The sequence below is a fragment of the Neolamprologus brichardi genome, chromosome 17 (genome assembly GCF_056152115.1).
Source record: "Neolamprologus brichardi isolate AB-2024 chromosome 17, ASM5615211v1, whole genome shotgun sequence".
Taxonomy (NCBI): domain Eukaryota; kingdom Metazoa; phylum Chordata; class Actinopteri; order Cichliformes; family Cichlidae; genus Neolamprologus; species Neolamprologus brichardi.
In genome coordinates this window covers 36,064,853-36,092,808 of record NC_142120.1, presented here as the reverse complement: position 1 = coordinate 36,092,808, position 27,956 = coordinate 36,064,853, and the positions used below count along the sequence as shown (strand labels likewise).

At 41.2% G+C, this 27,956-nt stretch overlaps 1 protein-coding gene across 1 annotated transcript; it reads left to right on the top strand.

Annotated features, from left to right (window-relative positions):
• Positions 1–15: 15 nt before the first annotated feature.
• LOC102775588 (cAMP-regulated D2 protein) lies at positions 16–27,914 on the top strand. The gene is made up of 8 exons (XM_006805552.3): positions 16–508; positions 2,101–2,302; positions 2,702–2,835; positions 5,150–5,277; positions 5,469–5,587; positions 6,080–6,220; positions 6,495–6,667; positions 26,402–27,914. The coding sequence occupies exons 1-8, from the start codon at positions 41–43 to the stop codon at positions 26,852–26,854; spliced, it is 1,818 nt and encodes a 605-aa protein (XP_006805615.2). The 5' UTR covers positions 16–40; the 3' UTR covers positions 26,855–27,914.
• The last annotated feature ends 42 nt before the right edge of the window (positions 27,915–27,956 follow it).

The window sequence follows — 27,956 nt, the reverse complement described above, 5'->3', positions numbered from 1 at the left end:
CAGCTGGTCTGGGGAAGTATTAAGAGTATTCTATCACAATATGGAGAACTGGCACTGTTTGCTGCTGCTGTGCACACTGCGTTTAGAGCTTTCCTCTGGAGGAGTTACAAAAAATGATGATGACATCGACCTTGTCAGCTTTTTGAGAAATATCTACCCCGAGCCGTTCATCATCAACCGAGACTTTGAGATAAACTCCGTGGAGAAGCTGGGACGCCCGGGGGACCCTGCAATCATACAGCAAACCAAGGACAAACCTGTCACTCAGGATACAGATGGGGCTGCTGGACCAGTGGTGATAACCAAAGATGGCCAGATCAAGGGGGTCACTGTGGATAAGGCCCATGTATTCTATGGTGTTCCGTACGCAAGTCCTCCTGTTGGGGCTTACCGCTGGAAGCCCCCCAGACCCGTGAGTCCTTGGCGCGGGGTTTATGATGCCTCCTTTCCCAGGGCTGCATGTATGCAATTCTGCAGTAAAGCTATCACTGAGGAGTGCCCTAAGAGTGTAGGTGTATTACAACCTTGTATTTCTTTATATCCTGCTATGATGTTTTATATCACTTTAATGTTACAGCTCGAGGTTATTTTAATTGCTTCTGTTCTGCTGCTTTGTGATAATACATAGCTGTTGTGATTAATGTGCTGACATGCTAATTATGACACTAACAGTATAACACTGAAATTTTAATTTGCATAGGCTTAGTGCACACAAACTTTCACATGTCAAAGATATTTAATATTCAGTTCAATTAGACTGATTAGATGCAGGTGGATCAAAAGAGCTGCCGTTACTTTTGAGAGTGTGATGAAGCCATGGATGCTAAATTCTGCACTCAGAGATGAAACTAATTTCATTAGAGTAAAAGTGAACAATCCACGTTGTAAGGCTCACGTCACATGGAGTGGCGTCCCTTTATGAGGCCATTGTTAATCAATTATATTTAGCAAAAAGATTCTCAAAGTGACAAATATATATAAATAAAAATCTATGTATATTTATATATTATATTTATTTTTTATATATTTAAATTGTATTTACAGAATACAAACTAGTACAGTTATTTACAGTTATGCTAGCTACTTTGCTGTATGCTAGATTTTTAAGGACAGCTGATAATAATCTTGTGTGAGTAGAAAAGTAGTCAAAATCCAAATGTAATTTAAGTTAGTGATATTAACAACATGCTCCAGTTATCCATCTATTTGTTTAAACCAGCAAACCTACCAAGACTATTAACAATATCTGTGTATATAAATAAGAACTATGTCCTTACACTAATACAATAAGCTTTCTGAATCAACTTTCTGTCTAAATATGATTTAAAAACATAACAACAACAACAACAAAAGTGCTAGCCACTTAAAATAACTGCAGAATGTATGTTGGTAATATGACAGCAGATAACTGAGGCAATGAACAGTCTGTAGCTCAGGAGGTAGAGCTGCTCGTCCAATAATTGGAAGGTTGGTGGTTCGATCTGGCTGAGATCACCAACCACCAACCAAGATACTAACCCCAAGCAGTTGCACAATAGGTTGGAGTACGAATGTGTGTAAATGGGTAAATAAAGTATGTTATATAAAATGCTATGAGCGCTCCAGTAAAGTACAAAAGCATCCTATAAGAACCAGAACATTTAACAAAAAGCGGGGAATCCAAGCACTCGTATATGGAGCTCTGGGACTATCTAATCTCTGAGAAATTAAACTTTATTAAAAACAACTAACAAACAATATCAATAAAATTCCTTCAGAAAATGTGAGTAAGCACCAACCAAGAGACGGTGCTCAAAGGGGACAAATGTCCTTATTTAGTCCTAAATAAGGTGTAAGGAGTATAAGAAACCTGCTCTGTGAGCCTACTAATTAGTTTGTACCATAAACACTAAATAAATAATTTATATTCTATCTGCAGTTTTTACCTTTCACCTGGCTGGCAATTGCCTCCCAACTCATATCCGTGTATCCATGTATCCGTGTATCCGTGTCACACATGGCCAGAACTATTAAATTCAAAAGAAAAAAACAAAACAAGATAAAAGTGACAACAAAAAGTGAAAAATTGAATGACCTGCATCCTCTAATGTCTCCAAAAAGGTCAGTGAGGATTGTCTCTACCTCAACATCTTTGTACCGCTGGATGTGGACTTGAGCTCTCCTCTGCAGAGCCACCTGCCTGTCATGGTTTGGATCCATGGTGGAGATTTCATTGCTGGTTCTGCCTCCAAGCCTCTGTATGATGGACGTTTCATTAGTAACTTCACCCACAGTGTTGTTGTAAGCCTGGAGTACCGACTGGGTAAGAAGGATTACGTTTAAATGGATCCATTAATGTGTAATAGCCTGTGTATATGATCCCACGTCAGATTTCACTGTGCACACAGGGATAACATTCAGATGAACGTTAGCAGCGGATGTCTCAAAGGCAACAACAAGAAACTCGTGGAATCACTTAGTGAAAATAAGAATTTACTTATTATAGAGAGCATGTGTGCGTCTGTGTGTGTGAGACAGTATGAGCCTGAATAATGTTTGTGTGCCACTTTAAATGGCCGAGCCTGTTGGTAATTACTCTGCTTTCCTGCGAGACTGAAAACAGGAGCTCTGATATGTGAACAGTAATTTGGAGCTCGGAGGAAATGAATGTCTTGCCTGAGTCAATTACGTCTTGTTGATCATGTGAAATCCTGCATTAAAGGTGCATTTGGGTTCCTTGTGTCGGGAAAAGATCCTCACACATCAGCTGCAGGGAATTATGGGATCCTGGACCAACAGGCAGCTCTTCTTTGGGTCCAACAGAACATTGCTGTGTTTGGAGGGGATCCCGCCAAGGCAAGCAAGCACACACACACACACACACACCTAAGATAATTATTTCAAAATAAGGCATTTATTAATAAGGTACAATATTGTGTGGGAATAAACATTGTAAGAAAACAGGACAAAAGAAGAAAAAGGGGAAAATACTGAGAGAATGACCACAGTCATTGTGGGGAAAATAGTGACGCAGTTGCTTCCAACAATTAAAGCTACTCATTGTAAACTTTATGCTCAGAAGCTCCGACATATTTTCTCAAATTCATAAAGTATAAACATTTAAAGAAGATTATCTCAGAGGGAAAAAAAGGAAACACATTTCCAAATTTGATAACTCACTTGGTTTGGTTTAGACCAAAAGTATTACGCTATTTCCAACGCCATATTTAATTCTTGGACTTTGCTAGAGTAACTTTTACAGTTTAAAGTCATTTTTTGTTTATCTCCTGTCAAATGCAGCATCTTAATTAACTTTCTACTTAAAGCATGTGCTTTGGATCATCATTCCACTTTTCTTTTAATACAACGTTGTTGTGATTTGTTGCCCTTCACAAACAACAGATTGGAACAGCATTCAAGTGCCCTTAGATGGCCATTTTAAGGAGATCTGCTTTCAGTGACATCATCTGACATCACAATTCTTACCTTTTTCTGTCATTCTGTTATTTATCTGCTGGTGTGGTTGGGATAATTGTCCTCTTGTAAGACCGAGGCCAAGCTTTAGCTGTCAGACTCACTTTTGTCTCTAGAATACTTGAAACAGGATAGTTGACTCAATAACTGCAGTGTGCCCAGGTCATGTGTCTGCAGAATAAGCCCAAATTAACACCTCTCTACCACCGTGCTTGACATTTAGTTTGAGGTTTTTATGCTGATATGGTGTGTTTTGTTTTGTTTGGCACAAACAACCAACCAACCAACCAACCAACCAACCAACCAACCAACCAACCAACCAACCAAACAACCAAACAAACAAACAAACAAACAAACAAACAAACAGCCAACCAACCAACCAACCAACCAACCAAACAAACAAACAACCAACCAACCAACCAAACAAACAGCCAACCAGCCAACCAACCAACCAACCAACCAACCAACCAACCAACCAACCAACCAAACAAACAAACAAACAAACAAACAAACAAACAAACAAACAAACCAACCAACCAAACCAACCAAACCAACCAAACCAACCAAACCAACCAACCAACCAACCAAACCAACCAAACCAACAAAACCAACCAACCAACCAACCAACCAACCAACCAACCAACCAACCAACCAAACAAACAAACAAACAAACAAACAAACAAACAGCCAACCAACCAACCAAACAAACAAATAAACAACCAACCAACCAAACAAACAAACAAACAAACAAACAGCCAACCAACCAACCAACCAACCAACCAAACCAACCAACCAACCAAACAAACAAACAAACAAATAAACAACCAACCAACCAACCAACCAAACAAACAAACAAACAGCCAACCAACCAAACCAACCAACCAACCAACCAAATAAACAAACAAACAAACATGTCAATTATAGCCAAATATCTGCACTTTGGTCTCATCTGTCCAAAGGACATTGATCCAGAATTCTTGTTTCTTTTTCAGATGCAACCTTCCAATACTTAGCCATGCAACCATGTTCTTTTTAGTGAAAAGAGACTTTCTCCTTGCAACTCTTAATATTCCTTTATCATTATCATATTTAACATGCTAACTGAGGCCTGTAGGGCAATGTTTGTGGCCCACTATTGTTGGTGCTCTTTATCCTCATATATACCTGAATTATCCAGACCAGCAAAACGCCAAAACTTCTGCTCTCATAGCAGAAGTTTTTTGCTGATGAACAGTTTGTGCATTTGATTATCAGCACCACTTTATAATTTCACTTTCTATGGGAGCAGTATGGGCATGCTCAGTTTTCACAAACTTCTTCTACATTTTGGCTTAATTTAATTTTTGTTAAATAAATAATGAGATGATATAATATGTCCTCTTTTGTTGCTCATCTGAGCTTATTTTACCTAATTTTATTACCTGGTAAGGAACAGGTTATTTCTGTTACACCCTGATAAGTTAAGCCTTTCTCAGGTCAAGCCAACTCCAAATTACAAAGTTTCCTTGAAGAAGGAAACTCGCTTTTCTTTCCAAGCTCCTTAGACTATGATCACCTGGATGTACATGTCTTACATTTACTAAGCCTAACTTTCATTGTTCTGTTTGTATTTTGTTTGATCTGAAATTAATATTTTTTGCAATATTAACAGAAATTAAGTTAAAGAATTTTAAGTAGCGACATTTTTTTAAATCAGGTCACAGTATTTGGGGAGAGTGCAGGCGCTCAGTCGGTAAGCCTTCACCTGATGATCCAAAGCAGCAAGCCTCTGTTTAGCCAGGCCATCCTGCAGAGCCTGCCCTTCTCCATCCCTCTGAAGACCAGGTGAGGAACTAACAGCTCAGGCAATACTGGGCATGGATGTGAGATAGATGCATGCTTCGATGGGGTTTAAAGGATACCGAGCGATCAAAACGTTAAAGCTGAGCGTTAGATTACGTGAAAGATCTTGATCACATTTCAGGATGACTTCAAGCTGAAATGTAATTTTCTTTTTTTCTGCACATCTTTCCCAGACATGATGCCCTGAAACTGGGAAGAGACTTTGCTAAACAGACAAACTGCTCTGTGAGCGACTTTGTCTGCCTGCTGTCTCTCACTCCGCAGGCCATCCTGGCCGCCCAGATGAAAACAAGTAGGACGCCACAAACCCCAGATTTAGAGCAACACTCATTGCTGCCCACATATTACATAAGGAAGCAGGATATAGTATATTTGTCTGCAAATGACTGTGAAAAACATGTTCATAGTGAGATACTTGTAAACAAAATCATTATGACTGAACAATGAGCCTCTAAAGGGGCAATTAGAGTAATTTTACTGTCTAACAGCAAGGAATAAATTTGATATATCTGCAGGCCCGACATAGTTATTGATCTGTATCACTGTGATTACATCATCGACAGCAGTTTTCAGGATGGGTGAACTCACGGTTATAGCTTATAATTGAGGCAGGAAAATGCACTCTGGAGAAGAAGTTTATAGTATAAGACTGAAAAGCTCCCTTCCTTAGACAAATAAATCACATTAATAGGATTTTGAGTTTTTATAACTCTGCATACGATGCATTGCTTAATATACTTTTTTCCCTCTGTGCTTTAACTTGCCAATCTGTTTTTGATCCCAGGTTCCAAGATTTTGAACCCATTCAGGTTTCTGGAGGTTTTTGAGACGTGGGGTCCGTGTATCGACGGGGAGTTAATCAAAGAGCAGGCTGTCACTGCCTTTCAAAAGGGGCACTGGCAGAAAGAAAAGCCAATACTGCTGGGTAAGAGCTATAAGAGAAACCACTTTGTATTATTACTGTTATTATTCACGATTTATATTTTATTCTCTCAGCTTTCTGCTTAACTCCCACTGGTTCTTGTTATACAGCTATTTGATATGAAAATTCCGACATCATGACAAAGCTGAAGGCAATGTTTGATTTTTAAGTACAGAGACGATCAGAAAAGCCATTGGGCAGAAGAATCACAGCAAGTCCACAGGCAACACAGACATCTACTTGTTTCTTTAGAGTAATGTTGTTTTCTGTCTTGCAGGTACAACGTCCGAGGAGGGGGTTCTGTTTGCGTATGGGGTCTTCAACAAGCCAGTCTCCACAGTGGAGTGCACCGTGTACATCACAGCCATCTTTAAACAGCACACCCTACAGATCCTACACAAGTACCTGCCCCTGTACAGGGATGCTGACCACAGGAATATGCTGGCTCAGGTAAGAGGAGTTTAATACGTCTTTTTAGTGTTAGTATTGCTCTTAGATTGGAAAAGAGTCTTTCACATGGCTGGGGAGGAATTTCGGCCTGCGTTTGTTTTGCAGAATTTTGCAGACGTTTTCAAACTTGAATGACCCGTTTAAAGCCCTGCTGAAGCAGTTTGGCATTTCCTTCAGCACTTTCTGGCAGAGAGTCTTGTCTTGTAGCAGCCCCGATCATCACACTACCACCACCATGTTTGACTATTTGATATTTTTTGAAATGCCAGAGATAACTGGACACAAAACTTCCCAAAAGTTCATTTTTGTCCCATCAACCCAGAAAAATATTTTCACAAAGTCTTGGGGATCATCAGATTTTAGCAAATGTGAGTTGAGCCTTTATTGTTCTTTTTAGTAAGCAGTCATTTTCGTCTTAGAACACAGATGCCATTTCTGCCAAGTCGCTTTCTGATTGTAAATGATGAACACATTGACCTTAACTGAGACAACAGAAAACTGCAGTTGTTTAGATGTTGTTCTCAGTTCTTTTGTGGTCTCCTGGATGAGTTGTGTTTGTGCTTGGAGTCATTTTGGAGAGAAGTTCACCACTGTTCAAAGTTTTCCTCCCAACGACCTTGTAAACTTTTCCAGAATGTTTTTCTCATCTATTCTCAAGTTTCCTCAAAATATGGCATGATGGTGGTGTTTCTTTGAGATTTTTTACTTTCTCACGTATGAATTTGGATAGCTTCTATCCCTCATTAAACGAAATCATCATTTAAAAAGTACATTTTGTATTTACTTGCGCTATCTTTGTCTAATATTTACATATGCAAAAAAAAGAGAAAAGAAATAATCTAAAATTTACACCTTTTACCACTTTAAATATATAAAGTGCACCATACTGGCAAATATTTAAAAGTGCCAGTATGGTGCATATTATTAGGATGCAATGTTTGACTTTAAGCCTCGGTTTTATAGGTAGGGCTGGTGTGCAGTTTAACACTGAAAACAGGTCAAATGTAGTCCACATGTAAAAGAAGTTCTGGTTTGAACATGCTGGTTGGCGCGTAGGTCCTCTCTGTGCTAGCTTGTTAGTTAGTTAGCTCTCATGGTTTTGATCTCTATCTCACACACTCATACTTAACAGGTGGAGAAAATCCACGTCACTTACATCGTCTTGATGCATTCTTAATCATCCAGGTAAGTCCATCTGGACATAGCGTTTTCAGTTGGAGAAATGTTTCGTCATCATCCAGGTGACTTCTTTAGTCTCAGCTGACTGCAGGTTTCAATCTTATAAACAGGACATTTGCATAATGACTGAAACCAGCCCACTGAAGGAACAATGGGCTGGGAGGTCAGTTCCTTCATAATTATGCAAAATGTCATGACCATTGATCAACAACCACTGATTAATGGCCATGAGTCCCATTCACAGAGAGTTGGGGAATGGCTGCAATCACAGCATTGTAAGATGGTGACAGATGTACCCTTAGGCCCCCTCCTCGATTCAGAGATGGTCTTTCCCTTTTCACATAAATGGCCCCATGAAAAGTGGCAGGTTAGCCTTCTTAGACTGTGAGATTTCCATCAGTAATGGGGGACATCTAAAAGCTGATGTGTACCGTAAACCTACACATACGGATCAGTATCTAAGGTTTGACTCTCATCATCCACTGGAGCACAAACTGGGCGTCACCAGGACGCTACAACACAGAGCGAACACCATCCCCACTGACACAGCAGCCAGGGAGGCAGAGGAACATCAAGAAGGCCCTGAGTAAATGTGGTTATCCCAGCCGGACTTTTGTCAAAGCTGGGAAAGATCCTAAAGAAAGCTCCAGCCGATCCAGGAGAGAAGGACAACCGCTGCCTAAGCGAAAACCTGTAGTGATCCCATACGTGTCAGGAGTATCAGAACAGTTGAGACGCAACACCGGGTCTCTGTGGCTTTTAACCCCCAAAACACGCTGCGCCAAAAATTGGTCCACCCCAAGGATCGGGTCCCCCGACACAAACAGAGTAACATAGTGTACGCTGTTAAGTGCAGGAGGATTGCCAGGATTTATACATCGGGGAAACCAAACAACCTCTGGCAAAGAGGATGGCACAACACAGAAGAGCTCCCTCGTCAGGCCAGGACAGAATCAACCTTTGGAGACATGTCACTTACAGCTGTTTGTAGTAGTCTTTTTTTCATACCAGCAGCATGAAGTAGCAGATTTAGCTCAATAATTATTCATGACTGCTTAAATTTCCAGCGGACACTAATTTTATAATAAATTGCTTCAGATATTTGTAATGGTTGACATGATGGTTGGTAAGCAAACCAACATTGTCTGATGTTGGCCTGTGCTAGCATAAACGTCTATGTGTGCTGTGTTTATCATTAATTTTCATGAGGGAAAAATGAGAAACCCCCCGAGCAGTATTCTGGCTGCGATTTTGATGAATAGTGTAAAGTGTCAGCCTCTGGGAGCGCGTCAGGAGGTGACACCTATTTAGTATTCAGTCACAGCTGACTGTGCAGTGAGGCTGTCTTGCATGTCTTCGTGAAGGGTGCTTCTTCACAGGACCGGGGGTCAGTGCAAATATCCGAGCATGGCTGAAAACTCTAAGTGTTGCTGGGAAATGTTGTTTAAAGAAGCTGTTTTTAATTTCTTTCCTGCCATGCTACTGTGAATAATTATTGCTGTTCCTTTATAAAGAGGAAATGTTTTCCCTCACTCATTAAAAGTGTAACCCCTAGCCTCCATTGCCAACCTTGAAATTGTGACAATAATTCTGGTTGCCTGCCAGAGACAAAGTTTTGAAGAGACCAAAGGCTAATTATCTGGAGTCCCTTGCTTGCATCTCCTCTGCTACAGGGTGCACTGATTAACACTTGAAGGAGAGTTCACAGAAATAGAGAAATATTCAGTTCACAGAAGCGGAAGTTTCTGAGGCATGCTGCTTTTGATCCGACAAATTGCATATAATTAATATTCCTCCATTTGCTGTGGCTTCGTTTCTATCGTTGTTCTATCTGGTGGCTGTCAGGAAAGTGTCAGGGAGCTTTACATTCAGCCAATAATTTGCAAGAACCTGCAGAGCCGAACATCTCTACAACCCTAATGCGCTGTCTGTGTTCAAGAAGTCAAACAGCTTATGTAAAAGAAAAAAAAGGATGCATTTACATAATGAGCTGCATCTGAAGAGCTTTTGTTCTGTTCCATTTCTCCTCTTGCTCACGGACTGAACAGTAAATCCTCACACACACTCTGCCACACACATGCATCAATAACTACTCATTGCGTGGCTGCGTGAGGCAGGACATCACGTGTGGATCGATAACCCTCCTGGCCAGTGCTTGGTGTGTAATGAGGACCCAGCTGTGTTGTACTGTCTGTGTGTAACGAGTGGTGGGAAACTGAAAACAATTGAACTCTTGCTGCTGAAGTTGGTTTGAAAGAAATGTTGCATTTCCTTATGACCAGACTGAAAAGACAGGAAGATTTCACCACACATCAAACTTCCAGATTTCAGTGGAGATCAAACAACATGCTTTAACGCTGCCTACAGAGGGAGCTACAGCTCCACTGTCTCTCACTCAGTATTTTTTTTCTCACCTCCATCATTTGTATGGGTGAATCATTGGGACCACCTGGAGTCAGGGAGGTTGTCTGCTTGAGATTCAGCTTGACTGCTCCACTAAGAAGCAACTCGTCTCTCCTGAACATCTACAATGACAGGGGGGACGAGCTGAGGAATCACAGATGAAGTCGAGGACAGGCTTTCAGAGGAGGAAGCGATGACTGGAGGAAGACACCCTGTTTGTATTAATGAGAGTAAAGTGAATAACAAAAACATCTCTCAGAATGACGTACTCTGATTGGCCTTCAAAAAGATTATAATGTTGTAAACTCCATAAAGGTACAATCTCTTGCAGCCTGTGTTATACTGCATCAGCTCAAACTAAGTATATAAAAACAACTGTCCCCTGAGTGTAATTGTTGGGTCTAAACTCAGACCCCGCTGTATCCAGGACTTATTCCCGTGAAAGAAAAACAAGGCAACAGCGATCGGTCGTCTCACTTGCAAGGGAGGCCTCGTTGATGTCTACCACGAAATGACCCCAAATCCGGCCTCCTCCCGCTGCCTTTTATTGAGAGACAGTTCACACAAAACACATCACAGCAAAGCAACGCCCACATGGTTCTAAGACAAGGCATTGTATGTATATGTGTGAACTTCTGTAAGAATGTGTGTGTGTGTATGTGTCATGGGGTGCGTTTGTGTGACCTCCTGCTGACCAAAAGGGTCATAAAAGCAGGAAGCTTACAACACAAGAAACAGATCTTCCAGATAGGATGTATCTACAATAAAACACTACAGCCCCCCACCCAGAACCTCGAGACTCTGGGGGGGAGGACAGTGGAATTCCTTTCATCAGAGCTGGCAAGCATAAAAATGACAACATTTAACAGTAATCTTAAATAATGTCATAATTACTGATGTTAAAAACTGTAATACTTTTGCTACATGTAATATGAGCAGTGTTAGTCATTGTGACTGACCCACAGAGAATCAGCAGTTGACTTTGCAGTTCCCCACTGAGTGTTTTAGCATCACTTACATCATTGTTTTGGTTTCTACGTCCAACAGCTGTTTTTATGGTTTAGTCTCACTGATGTCATCAACCTCATTTTCAAGTAGCTGCTTTCAGAGAGGGAGCTTTAATAAATCCAGAGTAAATAGCCTGAGGTATACTCAGCACTATCTGTCGGCATCGAACAGCAAATAAAGTCAGGAACGGGCAAACATGCTGGAGATTTTTCCAGTTAAAACACCAGCTATTTCCAGAAAGACTAAACAAAGCAAAAAATGATCCAAAGTCTGAATGTGTCTGTCCAAAAATCAAGATAAACTGCAATAAATACAAGTGCCAGATTGAGATTAAACATGCAGCTAGCCAGCTTTTTATCTTGCAATATGTAGTAGTACCATTACTGGTAGTGTCGCATGTTTTCCAAAATTGTGGCTTTGAAGCAAAACGATACTGAGCCATGGGGGTAAGTTCAACTTACTGAAAAGTAAAATATATATGTTCTACCTTATAAATAACCATCATCATATTTGCAATAATTCAGAATGAACTATTAGAGGTATATGTCTGTGAAGGTTCTCAGTCATCCAGGTCATCGTAGTTAAAGGAGCTTGCAAAGAAAAGCGTCTGGACTTCTTTAAGTTGCTTGAAGACGTTTCACCTCTCATCCGAGAGGCTTCTTCAGTTCTAAGGTCAAAGGTCTAAGGTCACATCCTGGGCCATCTGACCTCAGGAAATCACATGATAAGGTGGGGCCAGGTTTCACAATGAGCTCACCCGAAACTCTGGCTGATTGGGACCCACACCCAGTTTCACACCTTGGCTCAGGCGATTAGAGGATCATCAGGGGTCCTTTTGTCCCTCTGTGGGGGGAAACTCCCACTAGGTTTATATCTGGGACTCCCCACCATTTGACCTTAGAACTGAAGAAGCTTCTCGGATGAGAGGTGAAACGTCTTCAGGCAACTTAAAGAAGTCCAGACGCTTTTCTTTGCAAGCTCCTTTGACTATTAGAGGTATAATTGCCACAGAATTAAAGAAGCATACTGATGACATGGCATCAATCTTGTTTTGCCATTTTGAGCTGCATTTTTCACACATGTGTGACACTAATGTTCAGCGTTTGCTGCGTTTTTACTAACTGGAAAGTTTCTTTTTCTGTCCAAATGTACCAAGACTTGGTTTCACACTTCAGTCTCAGTTTGGTGTACAGAGGTTAGCATTGTTGCCAGCTAGAAGGTTTTGGATTTCTGATCTTCTAGCAGTGTTTGTTGAGTTTTCATGTTCTTCATGTTTCACTGTGGCCGTCTCAGGTGTCTGTAGGTGTAGATGTGAGTGTTTGTGGTTATGTGCTGCTTTTTCCCACCCAAGGAAAATCATGTAAAACACTTTTACCTTTCAGAAAGATGCATTTATTGCTTGCATTTAAATCATAAACACCAATAAAACCAGCAAACCTCACATATTCCTTAGCTATACACCTGTGGAAAATGAAGTACAACCTTACTGCTTCTATAGGAATCAAGAGGCTGATAATCAAAGGCACTTCATTAGTTGATCATTAGCAGCCGTTGCTCACTTCTGCACTGAAGCAAAAGATTTGCTGGTCTGAAGCAGTCGGGTGTGTCTTAACTCAATAGCAGAAATGATCGTTCCAGCAAATTCACCCCAAAGTCAGATTGGGAAATGATCTGTGAAACATGCACCTCAGACTTTACAGGTCTGAGTTAGCATTTCAAATATTAAAGTTCGTGACAGTGCAGGACTCTTCTTTCTTTCAGCAGGTTTCTGTCACATTTTTCAATTCAGAATGGAAGGTATCTCCCCCCAGGGAACTCCAGGGGGGTCAGGAGGTGACACTGCTGGACATATTTAATATTCAGTCGCAGTTCACTCTGCAGCTGGGAGTTGGTAAAATTACAACAGGAGCGTCCACGTACACACACTGTGTGTCTTTATAAATGCCACTTTTCCTGAGGCCCGCAGGGGTCAGCGCAAACCAGTCACAGTGGAAGCAGAGTTCAGCTTTAGTCCTACAATTTTTATATTTATGGAGTATATACATTTTCTCTGCATTAGACAAACACAGTATTTCTGAATGCATTTTGAACAATACGACTAACATAATCAACTTCCTTCCCATTGAAAACTCCACTAACCAAGTCTCTCTATGGCAGAATTATAAACACCTCTGCTGTCCTAAGGAAAAATGAGACTTGATTTTGTAAGCGAGGGAATTTCAGCTGAATCACTGACAAGCTCATCGACTGTGTGAAGTGCTGCCATCACTATGAGCAGTTTCAGTAAAGCGGCAGCTTCTGTCAGACTACTAGAAATGACGTGGTACAGATTTTTATGTCTGTGAACGTTCTCGGTCATCCAGATCATCGTAGTCCAAGGAGCTTGGAAAGAAAAGCGTCTGGAGGTTGGCAAGCAGCCTCCCAAAGAGAGAGTGAAGACCAGAGAGATTGCAGGATCTAGCTTTTATACTCCGGTCACTCCCACCGATCATTAACGATCTAAGCCAGTGCTGCGGGGAGGGAAACACAAAAGGGCCCAAACAGTGCTACCAGGCCATCACACGCCCACCCATAAAATAGGGCTTAGACAGCCATGAAGTTAGTTAACATTTTGCCAACACTTGAAGTTGTATTACTAGGACACAGCCCTTGATAATGCATCAGCCAAAACATTGTCTGCTCCCTTTATGTGTCAAACTTCCAGATTATATGGCTGAAGAAAAAGGCACCATCTCAAATGCTGATTGGGATTGTGGAAGGAAGGTTAGGCCTAAAACAGGATTCCCCCCTGCCCCTACATACACTTCAAAATGTTGTAGAGCCCATATTAAAGCTGATGCGCCCTTCTCCACTATCGAGTAGTTCATTTGGTATAATTTGAACTTCTGGGAGAAAAAACTGACAGGAAGGTCCACTCCATCCTCCCCCTCCTGCAACAGAACAGCTTCGGCTCCCACCATACTAGTATCTACCTGTAGTTTGAGTGGCTTATCCATGCAGGGAGCCGCTAGAGCAGGTACAGAGGAAATCAAAATTTTCACTTCCTGAAAGGCTTCCTGACAAGGTGGCGTCCAAAAAAACGTAACCTTGTAGCCGAGAAGGTTAGAAAGAGGGGCAGCTACCGTGGAAAATTCTTACAGAATTATCTGTAGTAGCCAACAATCCCAACAAAGCATCCAAGTTACTGAGCGGCTCAGATGTCCCTGTAAAATGGAATCGCCAATCACATTGGTGTCCTCTGCACCACACGCACAGACATAATAAGGCTTTAACAGGTATGCATGAAAAAGTGATTTCCTTCTGTGGTTGGGAGTAGCAACCAGATGATTTCGATCTGACACCTGCCGCAGTGTCTTCCAATCATCCTGTAAAACTGCTAGTGGACCCTGAACAGTGTGACCACAAACCAATTAATTTGGGCTGAACCCAGTCCCAGCCTGAGTAACTTCTCGTACCTCTAGCATGAGCCAGTCCCTCATTGTTTTGGTTTCTACGTCCAACAGTTATTGGTAGGCAGTCCCTCCTTCCAGTCACGATCCACTTCCGTACAATAAGCAACAGGACTTCAAGGTTTGGTGAAACCTTTCAGTAGCTCCCTGACTTTGTGGATGGTAAGGATTGGACTGGGCATGTTTTACCTGAAGGAGCTTCAATATTTCTGTGAACATACTTGATGTGAAATTTGTCCCTCGGTCACTCTGAACAATCTTTGTGATACCAAAAACTGAGATAACCTGTGACAGGGCTTTAACCACCGCTCTCTGGTAATGTTGGGTATTGGGTAACCAGCTGCGTAGCGAGTAGTTAAACACATCACTGTTAATAAGTACATATTTCCTGCCTTTGACCTGGGTAACGGCCCCACACAATCAATCAGCAAATGCTCAAAAGGCTGGTCAATTGCTGGAACGGGACATAAAGGTGCTCAATTGCTTGATTGGGTTTTCCAATCACTTGACAAATGTGACCTGTTTTAATGTACAAGGAAATGAACTTTTTCAGTTTTGGCGCCAAAAAATGCCAAAGGACTCTGTCATAGGTTTTCTGAACACCTACAGTGGGGCAAAAAAGTATTTAGTCAGCCACCGATTGTGCAAGTTCCCCCACTTAAAATGATGACAGAGGTCAGTAATTTGCACCAGAGGTACACTTCAACTGTGAGAGACAGAATGTGAAAAAAAAATCCATGAATTCACATGGTAGGATTTGTAAAGAATTTATTCGTAAATCAGGGTGGAAAATAAGTATTTGGTCAATAACAAAAATACAACTCAATACTTTGTAACATAACCTTTGTTGGCAATAACAGAGGTCAAACGTTTACTATAGGTCTTTACCAGGTTTGCACACACAGTAGCTGGTATTTTGGCCCATTCCTCCATGCAGATCTTCTCAAGAGCAGTGATGTTTTGGGGCTGTCGCCAAGCAACACGGACTTTCAACTCCCGCCACAGATTTTCTATGGGGTTGAGGTCTGGAGACTGGCTAGGCCACTCCAGGACTTTCAAATGCTTCTTACGGAGCCACTCCTTTGTTGCCCGGGCGGTGTGTTTTGGATCATTGTCATGTTGGAAGACCCAGCCTCGTTTCATCTTCAAAGTTCTCACTGATGGAAGGAGGTTTTGGCTCAAAATCTCACGATACTTGGCCCCATTCATTCTGTCCTTAACACGGATCAGTCGTCCTGTCCCCTTGGCAGAAAAACAGCCCCATAGCATGATGTTTCCACCCCCATGCTTCACAGTAGGTATGGTGTTCTTGGGATGCAACTCAGTATTCTTCTTCCTCCAAACACGACGAGTTGAGTTTATACCAAAAAGTTCTACTTTGGTTTCATCTGACCACATGACATTCTCCCAATCCTCTGCTGTATCATCCATGTGCTCTCTGGCAAACTTCAGACGGGCCTGGACATGCACTGGCTTCAGCAGCGGAACACGTCTGGCACTGCGGGATTTGATTCCCTGCCGTTGTAGTGTGTTACTGATGGTGACCTTTGTTACTTTGGTCCCAGCTCTCTGCAGGTCATTCACCAGGTCCCCCCGTGTGGTTCTGGGATCTTTGCTCACCGTTCTCATGATCATTTTGACCCCACGGGATGAGATCTTGCGTGGAGCCCCAGATCGAGGGAGATTATCAGTGGTCTTGTATGTCTTCCATTTTCTGATGATTGCTCCCACAGTTGATTTTTTCACACCAAGCTGCTTGCCTATTGTAGATTCACTCTTCCCAGTCTGGTGCAGGTCTACAATTCTTTTCCTGGTGTCCTTCGAAAGCTCTTTGGTCTTGGCCATGGCGGAGTTTGGAGTCTGACTGGTTGAGGCTGTGGACAGGTGTCTTTTATACAGATGATGAGGTTAAACAGGTGCCATTCATACAGGTAACGAGTGGGGGACAGAAAAGCTTCTTACAGAAGACGTTACAGGTCTGTGAGAGCCAGGGATTTTCCTTGTTTGAGGTGACCAAATACTTATTTTCCACCCTGATTTACGAATAAATTCTTTACAAATCCTACCATGTGAATTCATGGATTTTTTTTTCACATTCTGTCTCTCACAGTTGAAGTGTACCTCTGGTGCAAATTACTGACCTCTGTCATCATTTTAAGTGGGGGAACTTGCACAATCGGTGGCTGACTAAATACTTTTTTGCCCCACTGTAAATGTCCAGCAGTGGAATCATGAGCCGTCTTCAAGACATCCTCTCTAAGTTTATGTGAGATGACAGAAAGCATGTCCCATTAAAGCTGGGCTCACACTGTGCGATTTTTGGCCCATTTTGAGCCGATTTTTTAGTCGTGCGACCGTTTTGGTGATCGGCCCGAGTTGATATACTGCTTAACGATGGTGGCCACCATCGTGTGTCGTGCATCGTGTAGTATACGTGGGGTAAAGCCTCCAAACCAGCTCCCGATCATCAATCGCTTGGTCTTTCAAAAAGGTTTGAAGTCCTCACGACCGTTGTGAGGGTGTCACCGCAGCTTCTCACACTCCGCACGCGCAAACCCATAAATGTCGGTGGAAAAGACGGAGCAGCACGGCGGTGCAGCGTGTGATCTGGACACAAGCGATGGAGGCACAACTTGTAGAACTTTGGCAAGCTGATCTGAGCCTTTTCGACGTGGCCTCACAAAATCATCACGACCACAACAACCGTGAAAATAGTTGGATCTACACTGCTGCTCAATCACAGCTGCCTGATCAATGTTTTTCATTAGCAATTTAGCAAAGTTGATGGTGGTGGTGTGCGTGTCTGTGAGTGAAAGAGAAAGAGGGAGAGTGAGCGGCAGATTTTGTTATAACCTTCTTGTTATGCACAGTGTGAGCACTCAGGTCGCATCAGAGCATCAGGCCGTATAGTGTGAGACTCTGCATCGTGACCTACGAACTTCTAACCCCTGCGAGTCAATCATGCAGTTTGAGCAGGAGCTGAATAACGCGACTGAAAAAAATCGCAGTGTGAGCCCAGCTTAACTTATCATGATGAGTCCATTTTTGAACCAAAAGCCATCATCCAAAAAAAATACCTGGCTGTCTCCATCTCATCTGTAGGGTGGACCAACTATAATGTTCTTGTAAAGATGTGTCATCCCTCACTACACATGACTGACAAAGCATATTCTGACAGAGGAAATGACACATTTAAAACATGGGTTGTGTTTTTATTCCTAGAAGCTGTTGAAAAAGAATCTTCGGGAGAGTCTTTACTCCTTGCCCGAGTGATCACACAGTACTTTGTGTCTGGCTTACCTCATCTCTGTGCCTTAGTGGCACATTTTGAGATGGTTTTCCACACTTTAGTCCCAACGAAATCATTTCCCCAAATCACCTGGATTTCCTCGGTGGGTAGCCTGGGGCACACTCCAAGAGCAACTTCACCCTGTACTAGCTCTAATGACAAAAACAGATGATGTAACGGTACAGTCATTACATTTCAACTCATACCCAGGACTTTAGAACAGCAACCAGTATCAATTTCTGAGGGCAACACTGGGATAAATAAATGATAAATCCAAAGCACCTCTGTCTCTAAGAATGTTTACAGCTATCTTCTGGTCATGACCCACCAATGAGACGAAACCTGCAGATACGTATGGTCTATACTGGGTCAGTGAACTGGAAATCCAGTGAATTTCTTTGAATAATCCCAGGAGTAATCGCAGACCTAGTGTGAAACTGCACAGCAGCTATTACCTTATTTCTTTCAATGGGGGCAGCCAAAACTGCAAAGGCAATAGGTTTCACTGAACGAGTTCCCTGTGCAGATTTAGCCTCAGCCTGCAACAAAGGGCACTCATTTTCCCAGTGCCCTTTACCTAAACAGCAATTGCATGTCCTACTTTAGTTTCAATTTGCGCTGGTAGAGTCTTGTTTAGTAACTGCATTCTGTTGGCCCTTTCTCCCAACTAACAAGACAATCTCCCTGCTTCCAACCACAACCTCCTTTGATTGTCAAAGTAAACTCATCTGCCAACACTGCAGCATCAGAAGCATTTTTCACTTTCTCCTCATTCAAGTATGTAGCTACTCGTTTAGGAAGAGTGGACCATAACTGCCCAGCAAAACAAGCTCCCCCAACTGTTCAAATGTACTTAACCAGAGGCAACCTGCCAACGGTTAAACAAAATTCTTAGCCCACCAACAAATTCCACAAAAGTTTGGCTTTGCTGTTTCTGGGAAGTTCTAACCTTTTGTCTATAAGCTTCAGGAACTAGTTGGTAAGTTTGTAAAACAGCCTGTTTAACTGTTTCATAGTTTTCACTGTCAGCCTTTGATAAAGCTGAAAAGGCTTTCTGAGATTAACCAGTCAAAACACAATGCATTAACAATGGCATCAGACCACTGTCGTATCTTAGCCAACCTCTCAAAATGCAATAAATGAATAAATAAATATTGTCATAAGTTAGTAGAGACATCAAAAAGTTCTCTGAAGTCTGGTGAGCTAGTTTGACAAGAATCAATAAGCTGACCCTTAACCAGGTTTAGTCTATAATGCTCTAAAGTTAGTGAGAGGCACACAGCAAGCTAGAGTTCAGAGTCTTGGTCTTGAGCTTGTTTTTGTCCTACAGCACAGTGTGAACAGTACTCTATGGAGTGCACCATGATGTAAGAGCAAACCTGACATGCCTAAGCTGAAAAAGCTTTGCCTAGTGAGGCCAAAGCTTGGACTGTCCTGCAGTAGAGTAAGTAAGTAAAGTTTATTTATTAAGCGCTTTTCATAGACAGGTAGTCACAAAGCGCTGCACACAGAGATTAAAATAAACAGTACGATAAATAGCAAAATGCACAATATACACAATATAGAGTTTAAATGTAAATTAAAATATAAAAATGTAAAAAGCATTGGTCAACAGAAAGCTTGTTTAAACAGTAAAGTTTTTAACTGTTTTTTAAAGGATTCCACAGAGTCAACCAGTTGTAGACTGTTCCACAGCCTTGGTGCCACAGACTGAAAGGCTCCGCCCCCTTTCATCTTCAGACGTGTTCTGGGAGCAACCAACAAACTCTGAGTCTGTGAGCGGAGACGGCGAGCAGTAGTGTATTTTGTGAGAAGCTTGGATAAATAATCTGCGGCCATTTAGTGCTCTGTACGTTAAAACAATGATTTTAAAACAAATTCTAAAATCTATTGGGAGCCAATGTAAAGAACATAAAATAGGAGTGATGTGAGCTCGCTTGCTAGAGCAAGTTAGTAGTCTAGCTGCTGCGTTTTGTATAGCTTGGAGGCGAGAAAGAGATGATTTATCCAAGCTGGTAAACAGGGAATTACAATAATCTAAACGCGACAGTAGACAGTTCATGTGCTTTATACAGAGTGATGCAACTTGGGTAGTGTTGTTTCCGTGTGATTTCTACTGATGACTGGAAAAATCTCATACTTGGGCTCTGACGTAGATGCCGCACCTCTCCTCTCTGGTGCACCTTGAGATGTTTTATCAAACAACCTGTATGAAAAAGAGCCATAACCTATTTTCTGCTCCCAAGCTTGGCAGGTTGTTGTTTGCTATCTGTCTTTTGTCATCATCTCTTACTAAAAAAAATTCCAAAAGGAACCTTATCAAGATGTAAAAAAACCCCCAAACATTATCTCCATGGAGACGCAAATGGTGCCATGACACAGAACAATATATTGAACACAATTAACTTTACTGAAAAGAGGCAAGGGCAAGTTATTCCAGGGGTAGAAGATGGGGATTGGTCTGGGTGGAACACTCTAGGTCTCAGAAGTGGTATTTACCAGATGTCATCATGTGGTCACATGTAGGAAATAAAACCACAAAGGTGGAACTAATAGTAAAACAGAAGGTGGGATATTAGGAAGCAGCAGCAGACAGGAAAACAATCTAGTATCAGCAAATGGTCCAGCATTACATGACTGCTTACAATGGAAGTGGCCCAGCTCAACCATTCTGGAATCTCCAGATAACATCAGGCTTAAGTGTTCATGAGAGAAGAACTCATTTAGGAAAGTGGTGGAAAGAGTTTCCTGATGGCTCTGGCCTAGGAGAGATGACAAGGCCTTGAAACTGTATGGAGATAAGTCGTGTTCATTGCTGAACAGCCAACTCATGACCTCAGTGGCCACATTTACTGAACATGGTTGTGATATGCCTTCCTGTCAGTAATTGAAATTGAAATGTCCTTTGGTAACATGGTCATTTTGCATTGTTCCCTCTTTTGCTGCCACTGCTCCTTCCTTGGACGACTTTTGATAGATACTAACCACCGTATCCCACAAAAGCCGGAGCTTTGGAGATGTTCTGCCCCGTCTTCTATCACAGCTTGGCTCCTGTCAAACCAGGTCAAATCTTTATACCAGCCCATTTTTCCTGCTTCTAACACATCAACTTTGAGGATAAAATGTTCACTTGCTTCCTGATATATCCCACGCACTAACAGGTGCCACATTGAAAAGATAATCAGTGTTATTCACGTCACCTGTCAGTGAATGTTATGCCTGATCGGTGTGCATCCATAGATGAATACGTTCAAATGCACAACAGTTACTGAATGGAATTTTTAAAGCATTTGTTCTTTCTGAACATGACAATAATCTGACACTGGAGAAAAGAAGCGTGCCCAAAAACAAAAACAGATTTTAGCAACGAGAGAGCAAGTTGGACGGGGAAGAGAGAAGAATAGAATAGAATAGAATAGAATAGAATAGAATAGAATAGAATAATCCTTTAATTGTCCCACAAGGGGAAATTTGGGTGTAACAGCAGCGATAAAGACACATATACAAACAAACAGTACACAAGACACAGAACAGAAACATACACAATTTTTACATACTGTATTTCCCGGACTACAAAGCGCACCTGAATATTAGCCGCAGGTGTTTCAATGTTGACTTATCATATGTAAGAGAATATGCACAAAGGGAATTGTCAGGAAAGAGATGGCTGTTTGGAGACACAACAACATAACAATAACCTACAGCACACCAGAAAAATAGATTCGGACTACCTTTTAGGCTCAGGTGCAGTGACACGGCTTTAACAAGAAGAAAAGTCAGTCATTCACCATCTTTCTCTTCTTCCTGCGCACTAAAACCACCAAAGTCCTCTTCTCCAGTGTCGGATACGAACAGGCTCAGGATGGCTTCTTCATCCACTCTCAGCTTCTCTCCTTCGTTGTCACTTTCAAAACCAAACAAATCCTCGTTGTCAGTGTCAGAGTCGAACACCCTCTGAAGGGCCGTGGCGGTGTCCTGCTCTCCATCATGCAGCAGTCCAGCCCTTCGAAATCCGTTGGTGATCGTGGATGTTTTCTCACTTTTCCACGCTGTCAGATTCCACCGGTGGAGTTGAGCATAACTTGCTTTTCGCAAGTTTATCGCTCGTCATCCACGCCTCCCGCTGAACACGTAGCGCTACTTTGAAGTTTGTTTTTCGCGCTACTTCGTACGGCACTATGTTGCCTGGCAGATGGACATGTGACCAACATACCACTCTTGAACCCCGATCCTTCCGCCAGGCAACGTAGTGCCGTACAACAGCGGAACAAACAAAACAAATCCTCTTACGATATCACAAAAATCATGGACAATCCATAGAAAAGCTGCACCTGACTAAAAGCCGCCGGGTTCAAAGCTTGTGCAAAAGGTAGCGGCTTATAGCCCAACAATTACGGTATTTACATCAAGGACAGTGGTTACCCAAAACAGAGTCCTGTACCGTTATTAAATTAAATACAGATAAGAGGCAAACCCAGGTTGTAGTGTGAATCGGTTGTGAGGAGAAATTCATTTCAAAAGATATAGTAAACATAACTTGTGCTCGTATTGCCTTGAATGCGTGAGACATGATCATAAACCTGTGTGGCAATAAATAAATAAATAAATAAAAAGAATCGAGTGAGAGAGACAGAGAGAGTCCCGTCAAAGTCAGCATGTTGTTTTCAGCTTTCAGATGTTCAGCTGTGTGGGTGCAGGTTGTGTGCTGCTGAAAAAGACACATTGGTTTCTAGGTAACAGGCAGGAGAAGACAGTCTACCTTCGTTTTCTTTGCTTCCTTTTAGCCGAGAGGGAACAACATTGTTGCTGCTCTGCCCTCAGCCCATCTCTTTGTAGATGCAAGGCTAATTAGTTATTCTTTTTCTACACACGGCAAACTCCACAAGAATCGCGGTAAAGTACCGACTTGGATGTTTCTTTTATTTTAAATCAGATTGGTTGTTTTCATTTTGTTTCCAGGTTTAATACTTTTTAATACTAGTATCTGACTAGTTAATTAATATAGAGCTACTTAACCAGCATATGGAACATACAGCCATGAAATTTGTCCATACTTAACCTTAACCCACAGGTTATTATGGCTTTAAGCAAAGGGTAGGCAGTAGGCAGAGAGACAGACATAGTAATATAATACGAATATGGTAATTACTAGGGTAATTTTTGTGTGTGTTCACGTTTGTTTGATTATCTAAAATGAGTTGAGGATCTGTAAGTGTGGCAAATTTGCAAAAAAAAAACTTTACACTGCACTGATGGGTAAAGTGCAGAAATAAAGTACTATTTGAAAAGCTTGAGTGTCATAAGTAAATGACAGTTTTCGCAAAGGTGGGCTTACCTACCTTGACATGACCCTTGCCAATGTCAAACTTTAGGTGAGCATCATAGATGTGACTGCAAATTTAAAGGACTTTGTGGTAGCAACTTGTCACTCAGAAAACAGCACCCACAGACACAGTGCTTCTCTCTAAGCCGTAAATGGTAAGGTGAACATCAAGCTTTACTGAGATTTGAAATTCATAATTGAGACTACAGCAGAGGACCAGAGACATGAGTGCGAGTTTAAGGCAATTCATTATTAACTTCACTTTGAAGAGTGAGATGATGATATATCCACCATTTATTTTTCCAGAAAAAAACTGTTTAATGAAGATTTGATCCATTACTGTATGAGGAATATTGAGTGAACTGCATGTCAAGCAAAAGGCTTGTTTTACAGTGTTAAATAGCATCTTTCATACACACATAAACCATCAGTTTTCTTCTAGCTTTCAGATGACCACAAAATTACAGACAAGTTTTTACTGATGTGTTTTGGTAATTTGAGTCATATGGTGGTGGTACTGTTAATTTCGGTCGAGAATGAAAAGTCCTAACTTTTCCCAAGAATACATACATATATATATACATATACATATACATATACATATATATGTAGATATATATGTATATATATATATATATATATATATATATATATACATACATATATGTATATATGTATATGTGTATATATATATATATATATATATATATATATATATATATATATATATACACATATACATATATGTATATATGTATCCCTCTGAATGTTAACTTGTGACTGTGTTCATAAGATGAGTTGAACTTGAGGTTTGTGATGAAAATAAGAAACAGAAACATTGTATCTGCAAGCTCATTCACCTTAATTTTAGACATTCAAACCTTGTACATAATTATATATATATGTATATATGTATATATATATATATATATATATATATATATATATATATATATACACAAAATTCACGGTTCGGTTCGATACTTTGGTGTCACGGTTCGATATTTTTTCGATACAAAAAAAAAATGTTCATGCCTTTTTAATTTGTCATTTATTAAAATTATAAATATATATTTTAACTCAAAAGTACAGTTTTTAAATTTAATGTTGCTGAAACAACAAAGTAATAAAAAATAAATCTATCTGATTGAGGAATCACTCATCTTTGAAAAAGAGAGTTTATAACAGAGAAATGGCTCTTTCCAAAATAAAAGCTATACTATACGCTTCTTCTGGGCTATATTCTCAGCAGCATATTAAACATATCAGGTCCCCATAAGGAGAATCATGTGCTAACGGCTGTCTAAATGACTCGGCTAAAGTTTGTAGCATGCGTGCTTGTTGTTTTTGTCTGCTTCCACTTGTCTTTGCACTAGGATGATGTCGGTGTAAAAGTTGTGTTCCCACTAGTGCTGTCAACGTTAATCTCGTTGAAATAACGTTAACGCCATAACGCGGCAAATCTCCGTTAACAAGTTACCGCGGATTGCCCCGTGCGTGGGGCTGGACGGCGTCAACACCTTAACAAGCTAACTGCGCTAATGCACTAGTTCCCACCAATTGAGCATTGCGTGGCACATCCAACATACTGTTTTACTTTAGTCCATGACGCGCTTACCTTCAGGGTCATACGTCACATGAAAACCAAAATAGTTCCAAACGCCAGATCTGAATGAGGGTGGGGGAGGTTCAATTTGCCATGTTGCAACGAGCTTAACTTCTGTCTTGCTAGCTTGCGCTGCGCTCAGTGGATCTGCACTCGACAGTGCAGCCTAGGCGGAGTAGTCGAACGCAGATCCACTGAGCGCTCAACACAAACAGCATCTTCAGAAGAAAAGTTGATAAAATAAATAAAAAATTTGTATTGTTCGATACATATGCGTATCGAACCAAAAGCACTGTATTGAACGGTTCAATATCGATACGAGTATTGTTGCACCCCTAATATATATCTCTATCTATCTATCTATATATATATATATGATGAGGTATACTATACAATGCATTGAGTACTCAAGTAGGTTAGCAAAGCACTATATAAGAGCCAGTCCATTTACCAGGCAGCGATCGAGATGAGATTCATAAGAATTTAGTGATTCCAACTCCATTATCGATATCGGTTGTTGATTAGTTTACTTATCGATTCTCTTATCGACTTTCATTAGGTTCTCACTGGCTGCACTTTGAGAGTGGCCACCATTGTTAAGCAGCATATCAAAGACATGACATTCATGTATTCGTTCTTTTTGTGCATGCTGTGTGGTCAAATGTTTCTGCATGTCCAAGGTATTTCAGCTCTTTGTTATGATCAGTGTTGGCGTTATTGCTCACAAAAGTAATGTAGTGAACATATTACCTTAAGTGATGCAGTATGTTACGTTACAAAACAACCTGAAACGCATTGTCTCATAATTGTCAGTTAACAATATAAACCTGTAGACTACAGTTCCACACACACTCCCCTGGTACATTTCCTACAATCAGCAGACTATTGCACAAGTTCAGATAGAACCGATAGGCAAGCAGAACAACAATTTCAAGGAACTAAAGTACTAGGAGCTGGTTCTTTACAAGAACCGGTTCTCTATTCCCATGCCTCATAAAGCTGATAAAAAGTCCAGGTTTGTGAAAGTCATTACAAATCATCCTGAGAGTGTAGATTTGCCAAATTTCATTATAGTTCAGGCACTAAGACAATTTTGTGCCAACCCACCCATGGGATGTGTGATTGGACTTTGGTGGTACTATTAGTAAGGTTATGTTTTCTGGAGTTATATAATTTATGGAGTTATATAATGTGTTAGAAAAGGCTTATTATTGTCCTGAGAACATGGGTATATTCTCCAAGTTTTACTCCAGTCTTAATCTGCAAAAACCGCAAAGATCAGGTGGTGTTACTACAGGAAAAACAATGCTGATCATCAGAGTTAGTGGGTTTTATCTTCATCCAACATGCTTGTTTGTAAAACATTTAATAACAAGACAAGTTGTTTAAGTCTGAGCCACTACAGTGCTGAGAAATCATTGAAACCAGTTTAAAATAATGTGACCTCACCATCTCTCTCTTATTTTCCTTTCCTCAGATTGTCACCGATTTTGTCTTCTTATGTCCATCGAGGAGGTCAGCACGTGCTGGCACAGCAGCGGGGAGCAAGGTCTGGATGTATGTTTTTGACCATGTGATCTCGGACCGCAGTGTCTGGTCAGGTCTCACTTTCTGCTATGAGCATTCCTGCCATGGTGCAGAGCTGCCCTTTCTTTTTCATTCAGCCTCTGTGGCCAACTTCACCCTGTCACCGTCGGAGAAGCTGCTGTCCAGTCGAATGCTGTGCTACTGGGGTGCCTTCGCTCACACTGGCGACCCTTCCTCCAGGAGCCAACAGACAACTTTCTGCCGGGAGCAGCGTCTCCCTATTTGGCCGCGCTATTCTGACACCAGTGGCTTTCTGGTCATGAACCTCACTGTGCGTTCCCATACACAAGCCGGGACCAGAAACCATATATGTGATTTCTGGGACCAGCTGGGCATCTACTAGAGAGGGACCAGGCTGGGCATGCTGTTCTTTTGTTGAAGCTAGATTCAAAAGAATGGCTCTTTCCCTGCATTGTTTTGTTTCTAAAAGTAGGATATGTAGATGTCTGCTCTAGCTTTGCTCTAGAGACGGGCAAGTTTTGCTAGTTACTACAGTACTCCTGCCCTTTTGTCTTTTGTTTGTTGCAAGTAAACCATGTATTTGTTTGTATGCGAGATTTCTTTTCTAATTGAATTCAAGTCTGCGTGACTTGAATTGTTATCTAGGAGCAAAGCAGCCAGACTGCACTTTTTAGCTACATCAGTCACCAGACTGGATTATTACAACAATTCACAAATTAATAATGTTTGGTACAAAAATTCATTGCTTAGGGGGAATCCTGCTAATTCCGTTCTGTTGTTTATTCGGGATTTGCATATTTGGACTGGAGTGAAATGTCTTGTGGTCCAAAATATTTTTCTGCCCTGAAAACACATCACTGAGTTATTTCTGCTCACAACTTATTAGAGAAATGCCTCCCTTTACAAAATTTTATGACTCATGAGACACTGGCATCAAACACTTAGCCAGAAGAAAGCTGGTTCTATCTGGCAAAAGGGGAAAACGCATTTGGTAACAGTGGTAAACATCAGTAGGACGATTGGTTGATGGAAGGCTAGTTTGGTTTTTGGGATCACGTCTTCTATGCAGGCTAATGTCAAAGAAATGCAGAATATCTCAAACAACAGGAAATTGGATTTATGTTGACTCGTAGCAAGTTAATGGTGAGCTGGTGAACCATATCTTGCTGCCTATCTGTAACCAAATCCTACCTGGAAATACTATTTACCTTATATAACCGACTTTAAGGCAAAGTGATTGAAGATTAATTGAACTAATAATGCTGGTAGAGAAAACCAATTCAATTCAATTTTATTTATATAGCGCCAAATCACAACAAAAGTCGCCTCAAGGCGCTTCATAGATACAGAGAAAAACCCAACAATCATATGACCCCCTATGAGCAGCACTTTGGCGACAGTGGGAAGGAAAAACTCCCTTTTAACAGGAAGAAACCTCCGGCAGAACCAGGCTCAGGGAGGGGCGGGGCCATCTGCTGTGATTG